This window comes from Bos indicus, chromosome 12, assembly GCF_029378745.1.
Source record: "Bos indicus isolate NIAB-ARS_2022 breed Sahiwal x Tharparkar chromosome 12, NIAB-ARS_B.indTharparkar_mat_pri_1.0, whole genome shotgun sequence".
NCBI classification, from domain to species: Eukaryota; Metazoa; Chordata; class Mammalia; order Artiodactyla; family Bovidae; genus Bos; species Bos indicus.
The window spans coordinates 30,366,891-30,384,989 of NC_091771.1; the positions used below are offsets into that span (position 1 = coordinate 30,366,891).

Here is an 18,099-nt window from a genome sequence, read left to right on the forward strand (position 1 = left end):
GGAATGAATGGGTATTGGCATCAAAGGTCAGAAGGAGAAGAGAAGCTGTGAGTTAAAAAGTGACCATTGGGTTAGTCAGGTATTTTTAGTGAAGCAGTAGAGGCAGAAGTCAGACTGTAGCTCATGAAGAAACAGTAAGCATATTCATTTTGATGTTTGGCAAAACTAATACAATTATGTAAAGTTTAAAAATAAAATAAAATTTAAAAAAAAAAAGCTCAACATTCAGAAAACGAAAAAAAAAAAAACAAAACAGTAAGCATAAAACATTTCTTTAAGAAGCTTGGTCAGGAAGGGAGAGGGAGAGGTAGATAGTCATTAGAGCATTTGTAGGGTCAAGTGAAGGATTTCATTTTTCAAATAAACAGGAGAGGAGATACAGGAAAGAGAGGAGACAGTTGAAGGGGTAACATCACGAGGAGGTGACGTGTTTGAATGCTGTCCTGTATCTGTGAGCTATGTTTGTGCACAGATGCTGACACTGGAAATCATCTGGTCATGGCCATGTTAATGACATTATGAGAACTGAGAGGGCATTAAGAGGACAGTGGAAAGGGAAACAGGGCCTTTTTTGTAGCTGTGCCTATACTATTAGTTGTCTTTACAGTTTTTGAAATATTAGTCTCACGTATAGTTAAAGGTTTCTTCAAAGCAAAAAAATTTTTTTATAAAACTAGTGTTTTAAATCGTGCTGATCCCTCGTTGTCCTGGGTATCAAAATTCCATAGCTAGAAGCAGGTTTGGACAGTTTCTAAATTTAGAGTTTATGAAACTTTGCTATGCACATAGTTTTCAAAGTTTAACTCCTCTAAAGCTTATTAACAAATGGCTCAGAATTCATCTTAAGATCACCAACTATTATGCCAAAAAAATGTAGTGTTAAGTGTATATCTGAACTCTCACTGAAAGTGTTAGAAGAAAATGGTAAGTATTTAAAAATCTTCTAGTCTAAAGGACTGGAAGATTAGTGTTCTTGGATAATTTGTACTCCTCAATTTATTTTTATAGAATACTTCTGTTTATTTGCTTTCAAAGGTGAGAAATAACTAAAATTTAGATTTTAGTCTATATTTGGCTTTTTCATTACTAACAGTGTTTTATGTAAACTATTTACTGTCCAGCACAGTTAAAATGATAGCTAATTTGATTGCTTGAATCACCACTAGATTTTAGTTACTTTATAAGCTGATAAATGGATCTTTATTTCTGATCTAAATTATATATTGTGTGTTGTGAAGGATAGGTTTTGTGTCTAAGGAGGGCAAAGGATATATAATTCTGCTCCATGTGGTAGAAAATGTCATCTATTTTCATTGCTTAAACAGAGCAGTCAGTTTAAGCTGTGCCCAAGACCATCCATGTTTGTCTTCTGCCAGGGCCTCTCCAGATGTCCCAGGCAATTCCTTGTTGTCTGGGCCCGTTGTTAGCCCACCTCTGAGTACCTCTGATACCTTTGAGACATTCTGTGAAGTAATTCGTCATTTTAGTTTTTCCTGTCTATAAAATGAAACGTGTCAAATGCACCATGATTTTACTGTGACAGTTGAACTTCTCTTTTGATGGGAAGAGTTTCGTGTACATTATTAGCTGATGATATTTTATAAAAAAGTATTTTAATCTGATAAATCACTTAATACATCTTTTGAAATTTCAGGGAGTGCTGATGGTTGGGCCCCCAGGCACTGGAAAGACCATGCTGGCTAAAGCCGTGGCCACCGAGTGCGGCACAACCTTCTTTAATGTCTCCTCTTCCACACTGACGTCTAAATATAGAGGCGAATCTGAGAAGTTGGTTCGTCTGTTGTTTGAAATGGTGAGTGATGATATGTTTGGGTTTCAGAGTCCCATTTGTATAGGCACATGGTATCCCTGTAACCTAGATCTATTCACCTACGTATCTTTAAAAAAGGTCAAGTGTAGTTGTTTCAGAATTCTTGACACTAGTAAGACATGAGGTGGTGAGTTTTGTGGAGTGGCTCTTGTGTCTTCAGCTTGCATTCCTCTCTGAGGTTGAAGCCCCGCGGCATCCCATCCAGGGAGGGTAGAAGAGACTTGGGAAATGTGTGTAGTTTGGAGGATATTTCTGGCTCTGTAATGAGCGGATTGAGCAGAAGTATATTTTAACATATATTTTGAAAACCAGTTAGGAATTGATCTATCATTAAAGTTTGTTCCTTTTTCATAAACATTTGCAATAGTTACTTAGGAATGTATATTTGAGGATACATTGATGATTTATCTTTAGGAGCGTTTTGTATTATGGAAGTTTTCAAACACAGAAGTAGAAAGATAGGACCATGAATCCTTGTGTATCTGTCACCTTACTTCACCAACTGTATAACTTATCTTTTATTTTTAGGATTTTCCTTTTCCTGATATGATTAACACATCAGTAACCAAAGAGTGGCATTAAAGCAATGAAAAATTTCTCCTCTTTTTTACTGTTGTTTTAGGTGGAGGAAAATGGCATTTTAGAAATTCAGTTTATTTTATGAGATCATTAAATGATTTCTTTCAAATATTTTCACAAAGGCTAGGTTTTATGCCCCCACCACGATCTTCATCGATGAGATAGATTCTATCTGCAGTCGAAGAGGAACCTCTGATGAACATGAGGCAAGTCGCAGAGTCAAGTCTGAGCTGCTCATTCAGATGGATGGTAATTGATAATTAATGCCTCAAAACTATTCTAGTTCCCTTTTTGAATTTTGTGTAGATTGATTTTTTGGAAATTCTCAGTGAATGGACCAGAAGGCCCTGAAGTTTATTTGTAGTCATTTGTTCATCCACCCAGTTGTTCATTTCTTCATGCACTCAGAAGGTGTCTGCTGCATACTTGTACCGTTTCAGGTTCTGAGGTTACAAAGAAAAGGAATGTCATGGCCTTCAAGGGGCTTACTGTTTAGAGATGTGGTCCAGGGTCCCAGAGGTCTTTAAAACTCCTAAAAGGTGTTCAAATGCTGAACTACTTTCATAATAATATCAAGATGTTGCTTACTTTTTTCACTCTCATTCTCTTGTAAGTAAAACAGTGGAGACTTTCAGAGGATATAAGACATGTGGAATATCACAGTAGGTGAAAGGCAGAAGCAGATATGAGAATCCACCTCTCCTCTGTTGAGTCAAACATTAGATTTGCAGAAATGCAAAAAAAAAAAACGGCCTTCTTACTAATTCTTTTTGGTTTTAAAAAACAATTATTTTTGATAAACTATGTTAATTAACTATGTTAATAAATAATGTATTTTTTATTGTTAAAATGAATTAATATTTTTTAAGTCTCAGTATAGTTTTTAATAATAAGTGTTGAATATTGATATACTCCACACACACTAAAACTCTATGAGGCTCAGTAATCTTTAAAGGTGTAAAAAGGATTCTGGGACCAAAAAGTTTGAGAACCACTGTTCTGGTTGAGAAGCAGGCACTTCATAGACAATTACAATATATTGCTAGTACTGTAGTAGAACTAAACTCTGAGTGTAGTGAAAACACAGTAGGAGGGGTACCACCCAGATGAAGGGAATCATAGAAGGGAATAGCCAAAGGGCTTTGAAGTATTGGTAGAAGTTACTCAGATTAAGAAGGAAAGGCTTTGGGGAGCCATTGGAGGAAGAGAGTAATGGACCCAGAGCTGCTCTTTAGAGATATGTGACTCTGATTGCCAGGCAGTGTAAGAGGTATAAAATAATTCAGTACTAGGAGGCCCTTCCCTCAGTGAGTTTACCATTTTTGTGTCTGTTGAAGTATAAAAGAAAGGAATGTCTGTGTTGTATTTTTTTTTCAAGGAAGAATGTGGAGGAAAACACAAAAACATTTAAAAACATCACCAAATACAAATTTAGTAGCTGAATTTTATTGCTGGGTATTTGTGACCATTAGTTGGACAGCTTAACTCTTTATAATAATGATTGAAATAAGAGTTTAGTAATTTATTAAGAAAATACCATTGAATTAAGTTGTTTTAAATCTACTACTTTGTTATATCAGATTCAAAATTCATATTGATAAAGTTTGTGAGTTTTTGATAATTTTTTTTGTTTATTCTTCAGTTTCCATTCTGTAAACCTGGTTTTTTGTTCTAAAATTTTAATTCTGAGAAGATAGACCCTGTGTCCATATATTTGGTTTTGTGTAAAAAGAAATGGTTATTTTCAGTAGCAATTGATTATTACATTCATTCTGAAATTTCTTGTTTATTTTTTCTCAGTCACATGTATTAGAAGGACAAAATTATTGCAGTATAATTTCTCTCAAAATTATGATTGCATGCTAGTATTAAATAAATGTGAACCCTATTCTGTTCTCCTTTCTCGAGAAAAACAGAGTAATAACTAAAAAATTCATGATTAAAAAAAAATAAAGTAGTAAAACATCATAATCTCCCTTGCCTCCTCTTTGCAGAGGAAAAACACACAAAAAAAGATTACAGAAAAAAATTAGATTTTCTTATTGGATTAGACTTCTGCAATAGACTGTGGGAATTCTTCTACCTCTCTGTCTCCTCTGTGGATCTGTCTGGTTTCTGACACCACACAGGTGAGAAGGACCACATCATGTTTGTCACTGAGCCTCCCACCAAGCCTGTAGCTGATGCTTAGAAGTACTGGTTGAATGAAAGAATAAGGGACTGTAAGAAAAATGCTCTTCTTTGCCCTTGTTGCCCATAGGAGTAGGAGGAGCTTTGGAGAATGATGATCCTTCCAAAATGGTCATGGTATTGGCTGCCACTAACTTCCCATGGGACATTGATGAAGCATTGCGGAGGAGATTAGAAAAAAGGATATATATACCTCTGCCAACAGGTATGATGCCTTCCTTCTACTCTATTTTGATCTTTCTTTTACTCCTTGTTACCTTTCTCTGTTTCTCTAAGTCTTCATTCTGTTGGCATTCTGCTTATAGAAGTTTATAAATAACCAATTTGCTGTTTTTGGAGACAGGCTACAGTGAAGTTTCTACATTCAGGGCAGTGTTGTTTTTTCCCCCCATGGAACATGCTTTATTTTATTTAATACTAATACAACCCTGTTAGGTAGGGAATGTTGATCCCACTTCACAGCTGACCAGTGTTCCTGAGGTCCCAGACCCAGGTGTAATAATAGCTGATATTTGTGTGCTTCTACTGTGCTCTCTGCTGTCTTAGCTCCTCGACATACTTACCCAGTACTCCTGTGTGAGAGAAAATATATAATTAGAAAGATAATTGATGACAGAATTTTATAAACTGCTGAGGAAAGCTTAGCTTGGGGGGAAAGATACGAGTTGATGGTACAAAGGCAGAGATTCAGCTTTCTTTGAAATATTGGAGAACATAGACGTGGCTGAGTGTTGAGATTTTTTTTCTAAACTTATTTTCCTGTATGAAAAGGTTATGTCCGTCATGGGTAATGACTTTTAGGTGCTTCTCTTTGCTTATTACTAGTCTGAACGTGTGTACCTTGTGACCATAGAACTGGAGAAATTGCTTTCTCCTAAAGGGCTCCCAAACAAATAATCATAATCAGAACTCCACTATTTCTAACTTCTTTCATCTGTGTTAATTAATTTCACAGGTGTTTATTTAGCTCTTTGCTATTTGAAGGACATTTATTATTAGGTATTGTGTCAATATAATGTGTGACCCTTGTCTTTAGAGAGTTCCTGTATGATTGGAAGGGAGCCATACACCTACCCGGTTTAACTGCAGTGAAACCAGGGAGCACGTGATACTGGGGTTGCCCGTAGTCTTTTGGGGTGGAAATGAAGAACAGTAAATTCTGACCGAGGTGCTGAGGGGAGACTTCATGGAGGAAGTTGCATTTTTCACTGAATTTCCATAGAGAAGGATGGAAACAGAGGCATGGCTGCTTGAAAATGAGTAGACAGCTATTGTGGGATAATCTGGTGGGATAGAAGGGTGTTGAAGAATCTGATGGGTAAAGGGTGTGGAAGAGACAGAACTATAAAGAAATGTGGGAAGACAACAGGCCTGAAAGAACGGTTTAGAAATCAAGAGTAAAAGGAATGGGAAGAAAAATAGATTTAGAAAGTTAAAAAAATTGAAGGACATTTTATGAACAAAATCTATGCCATGAAAAGACGTTTTTAGTTGGAAAAAGCAAGAAGTACAGGAATGAAAATAGATAAAACAAGAAAAGCCACCCAAAAAGGCATATTGTAAGATATGTAATTTACATAAAGAAATATGCAGATTTCTTTTAGATTGAGAGGCAATTAGAACTTGATGGCAAGGAAAGGCAGAGGATGGGTTACTCTTGCCATTGCAAACAGTCTTGTTTTACTCACAGAGTCTGTGGATCGGGAATTTGGATAGGGCACCGCAGGGATGCTGTGTGTGTGTCCCCTCATGTCTGGGGTCACAGCTGGAAGGTCAGCAGAGGAGGTGACTCCACGCCGAAGCCTGACTTATCTGGAGTGTCTCCACCTGGGGCGGAGGCCTGGGGCCTCAGGTGGAGCACCTCTGTGTTACTTGGGGTTATTCCACGTGGCCTGGGCTTGTGCAGGCATGGCGGCCTCAGCTGATCACATTTCATACATGGTCGCTCAGGGCCTCAGGAGTGATTGTTCCACTGGAAAAGGTAGACGGTGCGGTTTTTTTGAGCTGGCCATGGAGGTCAGGTAGTGTCATCTCTTGGTACCCTGGGTAGAAACATTTACAAGCCCACCCATTTTCAGGTGGAGGGGAGTGAGACCACAAGTGGGTGGGGATGGCACCACGTTGTAGAAGTGCATGTGGACGAGAGGCTGTCAGGCCACCTTGGTGACTCCCGTCTGCCGTGGTCAACATGAGGAGGAAGTCAGGTAACAGGCTCAGGTGGAGCTTGGCCGCTCACTGAATACCTGATGCATCTGAATGACGGCAGCAACCTCCTGTCAGCCTGACGACTGCCTTTCTCCAGCACCTTCATTTAGTTATGCTTTGCTTTTAGACTCACCTCCCTAAACCACCAGGGCATCACAGAGTCTCTTAGACTCCAAATGATTATTTCCTATCACATCAGGGTTAGAGTGCTTCTTTGAAGCTCTCTTTTCAATACCTTACCTTTCATTTTTGTGTCTGCATTTCTTAGTATTCTGTTTTACTTTTCTACTTACATTTTTTTCACGCGTGCTTCTTCCTACTCTCATGTCACGGTTTACAGTGCTCTCATTTCCCAGGGTGTTTTCTCTCTTCCTTTCTATTTAAATTTTATTGGTTTTTCTGAGTCAATGAAAACACACCAGTTCTTTGAGGTCTTCTTTGCCCTGACCTGTCTCCCTGTGTGGGCTCCACTCCCTTGGCCGTTTCCTCTGTGTTGTCCATCTCCCAGTTGGTCCTTTATAGAAGGGCTCTGGCTTTCTCTGTCTCCCTCTAGTCCTGTTTGTTGATTGACTGGGGGTGGTGGGACAATGACCACTTACTTCGTGCTGCCTATGGGCTGCGCCTTTCAGGTGTTAGCTCATGGCACGGGGCTCGTGAGGTCGAGTCTCTTCTCACCTTTCCTCGTGAGAGCCTGAAGCCCCGAGGGTTAGGTGTCCTCCCAGGGCAGCAGAGCTGGATGTATGCCCGGCCCTGGAGCACATGCTGGTTACCCGCCGTGCTGGACGGCCTCGGGTACTCAAGAAGAATTGTTACTACAAGTGTGTGATCTGACAGTGTTTATTTAAATTTCAAATGTGTACTAACTTGGTCATGTAGTGTTGACAGTTCTTTATGCTGTTGTTGCCACATTAAACCCTCATTAAATCCTTTCACAATGTTATTAAGTATCATTAATTCAGTTTTATAGAGGTGATAAATCCTACTTAGACTCTTCTAACAAATCATGGATAGAACCAGTGTCAGAAGTTACTTTCCCCACGTCATGGTCACTGGGGGAGAGGAGCGTGCTGCCTACTGAGCTTCAGTCCTACAAGGCCTTCACGTAGGAGCAGGCTTAGGCCCCAGAGTTCCTTGAAGTTGGCTGTTGAGAGTTTTATTTCTGTGGAAGAACGCGTTAGGTTAAACTCAGTGTTTTAAGTTCTTAGGACAGGCCACATAAAACATTCTGATTTACAAACATAGTGATGTTCTAGTACTGGGACTAAAAGAGCAAAGTGATGTTCATTCACTAACATCCACCTGCTGTGTGTGGAATGCTACCAATTGCATTGGAGCCTAGAGTTTCAACTTAAGAATTTAGCGGGGACACAGTTCAGCCCATAATATCCATTATGTGGTCATGCCACAATTACCCATCATGTTATTTGATGGCTGTTAATGCTTATTTCCAGGTTTAGGCTGCTCTGCTGCTCTGAGCATTCTTCTATGTGCTGTAGTGGTGCCAGTGCCTAAGTTTCCTTAGGCCATGATGGAGCATTCCGTCCTAGGAGCGAATTGCTGGGTCATGTAACGTAGCTGAAACATCAGTAGATAAATCCACTCTGTCTTCCAAAGTGGTTGCTCTACATCAGTGTCTCTTTTGCTGTCTCGTATACACGGTTATTGTTACCATTTTTCTAAATTCCATATATATGTGTTAGTATACTGTATTGGTGTTTTTCTTTCTGGCTTGTAGAACAGTCTTTTGGACTCTGTGGGAGAGGGAGAGGGTGGGATGATTTGGGAGAATGGCATTGAAACATGTATAATATCATATACTAAACGAGTCGCCAGTCCAGGTTCGATGCATGATACTGGATGCTTGGGGCTGGTGCACTGGGACGACCCAGAGGGATGGTATGGGGAGGGAGGAGGGAGGAGGGTTCAGGATGGGGAACACATGTATACCTGTGGCGGATTCATTTTGATATATGGCAAAACCAATACAATATTGTAAAGTTAAAAAATAAAATTAAATTAAAAAACCAAAAAACCAAAGTGGTTGCTCTAGTGTACACTCCTCCCAGCAGCATGTGAGAGTTCCCATATGTGCATTTCTCCATCGCCTAGTCTTGTCAGACTTCTAAATGTGTGCCAGTGCTTATTGTGCTTTACTTTGTCTTTCCTTTACTATTAAGGAATTTGAACATCTTTTCCTTTACTGATTGGCCATTTGAATTTTGTGATATACGTGTTCAAGTTTTTTGCCCATTTTTCTGTTAGGTGGTCTGACTTTTTCTTACTGATTTGTAGGAATTCTTTAACTATTTTAGATATAAGTTTTTTGTCTCGTCTGTTGTATTTCTCAAACTCTGTAGATTGTGTGTTTTCACTGAGTTTATAAGCCGTGTCTTTTGATGAACAGGAGTTCCTGATTTTAATATGGTCAATTCATTAGTCTTTTTGTTTGTAATCGATTTCTTTTATGTCTTATGAATACTTACTCCGAGGTCATTAGGGTAGATTCCTGCTTTATCTTCTGAAATGCTTGTGAATTTGCATCTTATATTTAGATCAGTAATACATCTGGTACTGATTTTTATGTATGGTGAGGTATGACCCAATTTCACTTTTTTCCTTCTGTGAATAGTCACTTCTGGTGTCATTTATTGAAAAGACTTTTTCTCCCACTGCCTGAATCAGGTGTCCACACTGTATGCCCTGCTCTGCTTCTGGGCTTCCCATTCTCTATCCTGGATCTGTTCGTCTGCTTCTGCAAGAGTGTTACAGAGATTTGAATCTTATTGCTCTGTAGTAGGGGAGAAGGCAATGGCACCCCACTCCAGTACTCTTGCCTGGAAAATCCCATGGACAGAGGAGCCTGGTGGGCTGCAGTCCATGGGGTCGCTAGAGGTCGGACACGACTGAGCGACTTCACTTTCACTTTTCACTTTCATGCATTGGAGAAGGAAATGGCAACCCACTCCAGTGTTCTTGCCTGGAGAATCCCAGGGACGGGGGAGCCTGTGGGCTGCCGTCTATGGGGTCACACAGAGTCGGACACGACTGACGTGACTTAGCAACAGCTCTGTAGTAGAGCAGTTCCTCCCACCTTGCCTTTTTTCTTCCAGAGTGTCTTGGTTATTCTTGGTTCTTTCCATTAACATTTTCATATCTATCTGCCTGTCAGGTTCAAACGTACCTGATGGAGTGTTTTATTGGAATGCCTTAACTCTGTAAGATCATATGGGGGAGAATTGTCAGTGTCGTGAAAGACGGCACAAACAGAACAACACTGGGGAACTGTTTTAGACTGAAGAAAATTAAAGAGACAATAACTTAATGCCATCTGTAATTTAGGTCTTTAAGAAAGGAATGAAAGCCTGGGACAAATGTGGACATTTCAGTCTGGATTGTATATTAGATAATCCTCACGTACCGGTGTTAAATTTCCTGCTTAGTGAGATGATTGTATGGATACCTTTGTTCCTAGGAGACACTGCTGAGTAATTTAAGGTACAGTGTTGTGATGCCTGTAGCTCCTCACAGTTGATAAGGTAGGGGAGTAGAGGAGAAGGCAAGGGGGTGATAACTGGGTGACAGCTGGGGGATCTAAAGAAAAGGTAGATGGCGTTCACTGAGTCTGTTTTTACTTGAAATTTTTAAATTTTCAAAATAAAAATTGAGATAATTAAATTTCATTTTGCCTATTAGAAAATAATAGAGAGCCACATCTGAACTAATTTTGCATCATCTTAGTGTGCTGTATGAAGCAGATTTGCCACAAAAACTGGTGGTAAAACAGCAAGATTGGTTATATTAAAAAGTCTGCAGTTTGTTTGGGCTCACTTCATACACATTTTCAGTCACATTGGAACAACGAATGTCTGTGAGCTGGCTCCCCATTAAAAAAAATATATTAATAAGCGTTTTGTGCCAATTGCTAATTTCTAGGAAAAGAAAACTAGATTAAAAAAAATACCGATTAGAGTTCTAGAAAGCTTTTCCTGTGTCGTACTAGAAGATGAGCAAAGTAACTCAGGAGTTATACTCCATGTGCTCTAGTTTCATAAAACTAGGCTAAGTACATTTTTGTTTTTACAAAAGGATTTCTGGTGCTAGAATACTAATGTTTTTATTTTTCATAAAGGATCTCAAACCTTTGTTCGCATGGCAAGTGTCTTCACAATCTTTTAGGAAAACTCCGAGTTTTGTTTCAGTTATTAGTCATTGCAGCTAAGGCCCACAGGAAGTTACATGATTCCAGGTCATGGGGTAAATCAGTATTATCTGTAGACTCAGAGTTATTTACTCTTCTTTGCATTAGACTCTGTTTCTTTTCCTGAATGTTAATAGATGATTTCTTAACAAAATGGTTTGTAAAGTAAAATATCTAATAGTAGCAAAAAAATCTTTTAACAGCAAAAGGAAGAACTGAGCTTCTGAAAATCAATCTTCGTGAAGTTGAGCTGGATCCAGATATTCAACTGGAAGATATAGCAGAGAAGATTGAGGGGTACTCTGGTGCTGATATAACTAACGTTTGCAGGTATTTTTTTTTTTTTTTTTAATGATCTGTGACCTTTTTGTATTAGTTGTTTTCTGTGACACTTCACTGGTCATTGTTAGATGAATAGTTATATAACAATATGTTCACCTTGTATAGCCTTTGATTTTTAAGAAATTGTTTTGCCTAACTTGTTAATAATAACTTCAACAACCTGAGATTAATTTGGCCCTAAATTGGAGCCTCGCTACATCAACATAAAATAATATCATTTAGTTTGGGTTGGCATTATTTTACTACACACAGATGAAGAAAAGTGATCAATTTTATATATATATATATATATATATATATATATGTAAATATCCCTTTCAGTTTAGTAACATAACTTTTAGACAGTTCACATCACTCAAGAGGATTTTTTTTCAGTACTTAACTTTCCTGACAACACTTAAATTGACATCAGTAAAAACCGTGATATCTATGTTACTCATTTTTTCTACGATTACTTTTCTGTGTACATCTAAGTTTAGTGGCACTCAGGAAGCTCATAACAGCTTCTACTATTGCTATAGTAAAATGTATAAAAATGTGAAATTTTGATTGGCTTGTCTGCCAGTTAGCTATCTTGTGAGCAGTCATTGTCTACTTAACCTGCATAATTTACAAGTGATCAAGAATAGAGTTGAAAATAGGATCTGGAGAAGCCAGATTTTACTTCTTCACTTGCCCACCCATATCTACTGTGTGTACATGTATTCATGCTCCAGGGAGAAAGGTTCTTGACTTTTCTTCCCCTGCTTAGATTGTAGACAAACTGTCATAAGATTTAAGTTATCCTAACATTAGCCTTATATTTATTTCCAAGTCCGCAATTCCGTATTTCATAATTCCCCTTCAGTTTCCTAGACTTCTGGGCTGTCTGTGAAGAGCAAGTGAGGGAAAAGAAAATTCAGCACCATCTGAGCCCAACCTAGACTTTTAGGATTCACCAGCAGTCCCTTTTATGGTTAAATCCTTAGCACCCTGTCTTCACCTTTCCTGAACCCTCAGGATGTCTCTCTCTGAAGTGGAAAATTCTGAGTGGCATCATAAAAACATGTAAAAATGATCTTTTGAATGTGTTCCCTTAACTTTATCATAATAGATGTGTCTGAAACATTCACAACAGTAAATTCTCACTGATCCTGGTATGTTTTTAGGGATGCATCCTTAATGGCCATGAGACGGCGAATCAACGGTCTCAGTCCAGAAGAGATCCGTGCACTCTCTAAAGAGGAGCTTCAGATGCCCGTGACCAGAGGAGACTTTGAGTTGGCTCTTAAGAAAATCGCAAAGTCTGTCTCTGCAGCAGACTTAGAGAAATATGAAAAGTGGATGGTAGAATTTGGATCTGCTTGAATTTCTGTCAGCTCTTTCATTTCTGGTATTTTTGTCTATAAAATGTGAAGAAATTCCAGCAATTTTTTTTTTTAAAACAGGTTTGAAACTTTTCATTGGAGAGATTTTTCTCTGAAAGGAAAACAATTTAAAACCACAAAGAGTATACATGTAGTTGAGAAATAAGAAAAGCCTACACAGAGAGCCTGACATTCACGTGTCCATGCGTTACGACTGCACACCCGCACCAGAGTGCAGAGGGCTGAAGAAAGTGACCCATGTGCTGTTGTAGAAACTCGTTTACAGAACATCTAGAAGGAACTCTGTTTCTGACTTTGCATTTTTTTTCCTCTTCTTTGCTCTGAACATGAAGGACCTGTTTCTGTTGACTTTTAGCATCAGAACAGGGTTTGTGTCAGAACTGTTCCTTATTGTGAAGAGTGATAGTTTTGGAATAAATAATGAATCTGCTAGTTAAACCTTCAGCATTCAACCACTACTGTTAGAGGCTGTTATACTGTTTGAATGTTTACCTTCCCTTCCCTCACCATTTCCTCCACTAGCTATTTAATCACTTATTGAGCTTTGTGGGGGTGTATAGCTTCATGCTTTGTGGTTTTTGAATCATCTTGCCAGGTGGCTCCTCTGGTCTGGAGTATTTGCTGGCAGTACTTCATATTGGAAGGGCGGGAAAAGTATCATGTTTGCATAAGACCTTCCTCTTCGTTCTAGACTTCTGAGTTTGTTTTCACTCTTCTTTCAATAAGTTCAACAGATCAACCCTTGCTCTAACATTGTTTTTTGCTGAATTTGCCTTTCGTATTCTAAATAAATGCTTTGGTATTCTAAACAAGTCCACTCTCTTGTGGCTAATGCAAAACAAAGCAAACTCTTTATGGTTTCTGGACAGCTTGTTTATTAACAAAACAGCATCGTGCGTAATGAATGATGTTCAGTTGAACGTTTAGAAACCATTCCTTGTCTAGGTTGAGTGCTTGTATGCACACTAAGGTTAGGTTAGAAATCAGCTTTGCTCATTCACTTCAGCAGGAATTAGACAAGAAGGAGGCCAGAAAAAGAGAGGCCGTGTATCTAGTTATGAGTAGCCGAATGTTAGTTTTTAAAAATTGTTATTTTGACTGGGCAACCTATGCTTTGATAGTCAAGCTTTAAAAAAAATTATATTGGATGGTATCCTGAATTTTTAATTTTAGACAGTAGCTAATAATTTAAAAATAATACAGCTTTTTTCACAGTTGAAGATAACTTTTAGCAACTTGCTTAGGAGCTTTTGCCCTACTAAGACTATGTAACTTTTAGATAAGTCTGACTCTGACCTGCAGTATTCATCTGATGCTTTAAATCGCCCTCCCCCTTTCCTCTGAGGCATAGATTAAAAGAGATAAAATCATGAGATATCATGATTTTAATTGAATTAGTTCATCTTAATTCCTTTTATTCATGAACTTTTAAAAATAAATAATCCCACTAACATAATCTTGCAGACTACTGCCAGCCAGTAGCTTATTTTTTTCATGAAATCCAAGGGGTCATGGTTAAAACCTTAGTGTTTTGATTGCCAAAAATTTTGTGTATGCTAGTTGATTAGTTAGACCATATTTCTAGATTTTATGTTATTTGTCTTGGCTTCTGTTTCAATTTTTCCTGACTTCTTCATGCATAATAACATAGTGATTGTGGTTTTTTAAAAAACTGTCAGTTGGTTAGTTCCTGGAGCTTGTCTTCACTGTGTTCCGTCAGTCGTGTGTGCTTTTTCACTTCCCTGGTTTTTCTGTAGAGGATGGTGAATGCTCGGTATGTCTTAACCCCTTAAAGGATCCTGGCTCTAGCTAATGAAAATGAAAGGCACGGTAACCTGTGTGTGCTTTGGAAAGATTATATATGAAAGTTTTTCTTTCTCCAAATTTGCTTTAAAATTAGAACTGGAATCCATTTGCTTGAACAATACAACTGTTATAGACCTGGCTGTTTACAAGAACCATTTTTGCCATTTCCCAAGCTACATGTTTATTCTGAACATGTACACATGTAATTGTGGAGAACCTGTAAACCTGTTACATGTTTATTGCAAACATTTTGCTTGGATAATTCCTTTGTTTTTAGAAGGAAATTAATATTCATGAAATGTGCCAGACAAATGGCTGAAACCTTCTATAAATCCAAGTAGAAAGTAGACGTTGGCGTCCAGATTTTGTCTTCTAGTCAGCAGCGTCGTCAGCGGTCCAGAATGACCAGATACGTGCTGGGCTTGGACCTCTGCCTCCAAAATGCCAGGACAGCTTGAAAGAAGTAGCACGCTATGTTCCAGCTGCCTGTGGGGGCTTTGTTTGGGCTCTGGAGATTGCACTTTTTATGATGTGATATTTGACTGTCAAAAAGTAGGCTGAAATCACTAATTATTCAAAAAATGAGCAAGTGTCTGGTGAATCTACTGTAAACAAACATATAGCTGCTACACCAGGAAAAATACACTGCCCAGATTTTCAATATAATTGTCACTCTTCCACTTCGCTACGTGTAGGCTGACTCTTTGAAACATGACATTATTGATGCCGTAGGTTTTGAACAGCTTGAGTTTGAATTCCTTCCTGGGAGGTTTCTGTATACGCTGCTGAATCCATGATGAGAATCATAGATCAGCTGACACTGTTCTGTTTTTACTCTCCTGACCCTGAAGGACTTAGAGGTCCAGTGAAGGACAAGGCAGGCGTTTGCTTGTCCTGTGGGCTTTGGCTCCTCTGGGTTGTTTTGATCATTGAGTCTTGGCATTATAGATTCCCACACTTCCGTTTCTCTTGCGAACAGTAAGTCACCTTAGGGTATTTCCTGTGTGTGATAGGCATAGAATGCTAAGGGTAATTGCTGGCCTTTTCCAAGAAAGGGCCGCTTTAACCCCATAAGGAAGCAATGGTAGTCATTCTTTTAACATTCGTTTTGTATCTTCTGTTCCATAACTGTTTTGATTGTATAGATTTGTTTATATACTATATATACTACTTACTTTGTGATGTACATAATATTTATGTGAATTTAAAAATCTGTCACAATAGAAAAGGGTAGGAATTACAGTTGGAAGGCATATTGGAGGAATTCAGATATTTAAACCCCAAATGTTTTAGTCTCATTGCTGCTAACTTTTTTTTTTCAGAAAAAGCTAAAACCACATTATAATTACTGTGTTTACTTATTTATACTTTTAAATTAGGCTTTTTATACTTACTTATTTAATTTTTTAGGACATTTGCTTTTAATGTTGTTTTCTCTTGTGGAAACGATATGAATATTTAAAAAATAAAGCCCTAAGTAACACTTATGTTTTTAAACATTCACAAATTGACAATAATTCTTTGCATTTTTATTAGTTTTTTTTTTGGCTCTGAATAACTTTAAGTTGAGGGATATTTCTAAATTTCCAGTTGACTTGTTAATAAAAACAGGAAAAATATGAAGGTAATGTCATCAGATTTAGTTTTTTTATTTTCCGTTTCTCATTTCTTGATTGATTTTATTATATATATATATAAATAATCTAGATTCTGCTTTGTCACCAGCAGTGTGTACATTTCTGGAAATTTGGCACAACAAATAGGGAATTAATATGGAGGTTTTCCTCCAGTGAAAGGACTCTGATTTTATGTTCAAAATTATAAGACACACTTTTGTTCTCCAAGCTCTGAAATGACTAAATATTACCCTTTGGAAAACCTGAGTCTTTGCACATGTCATTTCCGGAGTCTACCTCAGTTCAGCAAGCTTAGTTTCACGTGGGAATGAACTGAACCATGTTGAAATTCAGTTCATCATCTAGGCAGATTTGTTTTTTGAATCGCTTCCTTCTCTCTCCTCTCTCACTCACTTTTTTTTTTTTTTAACACTGAAAGTTTAATTGAAGATGCTGGTGGTTCTTCCTCTGGCAAAGTCACACCCTCCAGTTGAAGCCTCTGCAAATATCTACATTAGTCTTCCCACCTCTGTCACGGCGGCTTGACCACCAGTGCACACTCGTGTGGCAAGGACCTAACCCTTCCTGTACAAGGGCCTGAGTGCTTCGTGATGACACACAGAGGTGGGCATGCGACACGTCCATTCACATGGCAGCAACTGATGCCCTCGGTTAAGGCTGTGCAGACACAGCGTCCAGTAAGATCGCTCTGTGTTGTGACCATTGGTGTTCTGTTAAGATTCTCGTTTCAGTGTCTGTGTCCCAGTGTTTTGAACCTAACTTAAAAAGATGTTTCCAAATTGTATTTATTAGATGTGCTTTTCCTTACATTTTGTGTGGCCACATTGCTAGTTTCACGAGCTGAGCTGTGTCTGTGCATAGAGTGTAATTTGGTAATAAATTTCTAGAGCGTGGCTTGTCGGTGTTTTCTTTGTGGTTCATGTTTGATTTACAGTCTCTAGTCCACTTATTGCCACCAGTGGGAGTAACAAATCCCTCGCAACAAGGGATGACTTTTTCCAGAGTTTTAGTTCTTACAAAATCACATATTGTAAACCCATTATTTTGTGTTTGCCATGCATTATGCTAATAACTTCAGGCTTGATACAGGTAAGATAAGAATGGCTTTTCAGTTAATTTTCTTTTAACAAATACATTTGTCTTCCTTGTGTAGGACCGTTTTGCAAAGTGGGTGTTCCATAAGGTGAATTTTCTGGGTGTCTATGTCTTATTTTATGAATCCTCCAAAGCTACTTTTTAAAAATTCACAGGCTTTATTTTTTGAGCAGTTTTACGTTTACAGAAAAATTAAGCTTGTGTGTCCGTAGAGTTCTCATACACTTCTTCCGTCCTCACCTCCCCCCGCCATTCCCCTTTTATCGGTATCTTCACTTTAGTGTGATTGACTTGTTTTAGTTGGATCAGTATTGATTATTACTAAAGTTCACAGTCTACATTTCACTTCACCAGGTTTGACAAAAGCATCGTGTCGTCATGTCGTAAACCCACCATTACAGTGTCGCTGACCTAAAATCCTCACCTTTGCCCCTTCTCTTCACCCCTGCACCCAGTGGTCTTTCTGCTGTGTCCACAGCTTGTCTTTTTCCAGGATGCCATATAGCTGCAGTCACACAGCGCGTGCCCATTTTAGACAGGCTTTTTTCACTTAGCCGTATGCATTTAAGATTCCTCCTTGTCTTTTTGTGGCTGATGGTTCATTTCTCTTCATCGGGGAATAATAATCCATTACATGGATGTGCCAGTTTGGTCATCCACCACCCACTGAAAGGACATCCTGGTTGCTCCCAGGCTTCAACATTCATGAACAAAACTGTCAACATTCCTGCTCAGCGTTTTGTGTGGACGTAAGTTTTCGACTCATTTGAGTACTTACTTGAGAGGACAGTTGCTGGAATGTGTGGTTAAGAGTTATGTTCAGTTTTGTAAGAAACCGCCAGGCTGCGT

The 18,099-nt window shown here is 38.4% G+C and overlaps 1 protein-coding gene across 8 annotated transcripts in view; it reads left to right on the top strand.

The window, feature by feature from the left end:
* KATNAL1 (katanin catalytic subunit A1 like 1) overlaps nt 1-17,048 on the top strand; it is a 59,151-nt gene extending 42,103 nt beyond the window's left edge. For all 8 annotated transcript variants that reach the window (XM_070800218.1, XM_070800219.1, XM_070800214.1 and 5 more), the window contains 5 exons: nt 1,655-1,813; nt 2,533-2,659; nt 4,671-4,805; nt 11,207-11,333; nt 12,494-17,048. In XM_070800218.1, the coding sequence (XP_070656319.1) occupies nt 1,655-1,813; nt 2,533-2,659; nt 4,671-4,805; nt 11,207-11,333; nt 12,494-12,692 (747 nt within the window). In that variant the 3' untranslated portion in view covers nt 12,693-17,048. The remainder of the gene's footprint in view (nt 1-1,654; nt 1,814-2,532; nt 2,660-4,670; nt 4,806-11,206; nt 11,334-12,493) is intronic.
* Nucleotides 17,049-18,099: the final 1,051 nt, after the last annotated feature.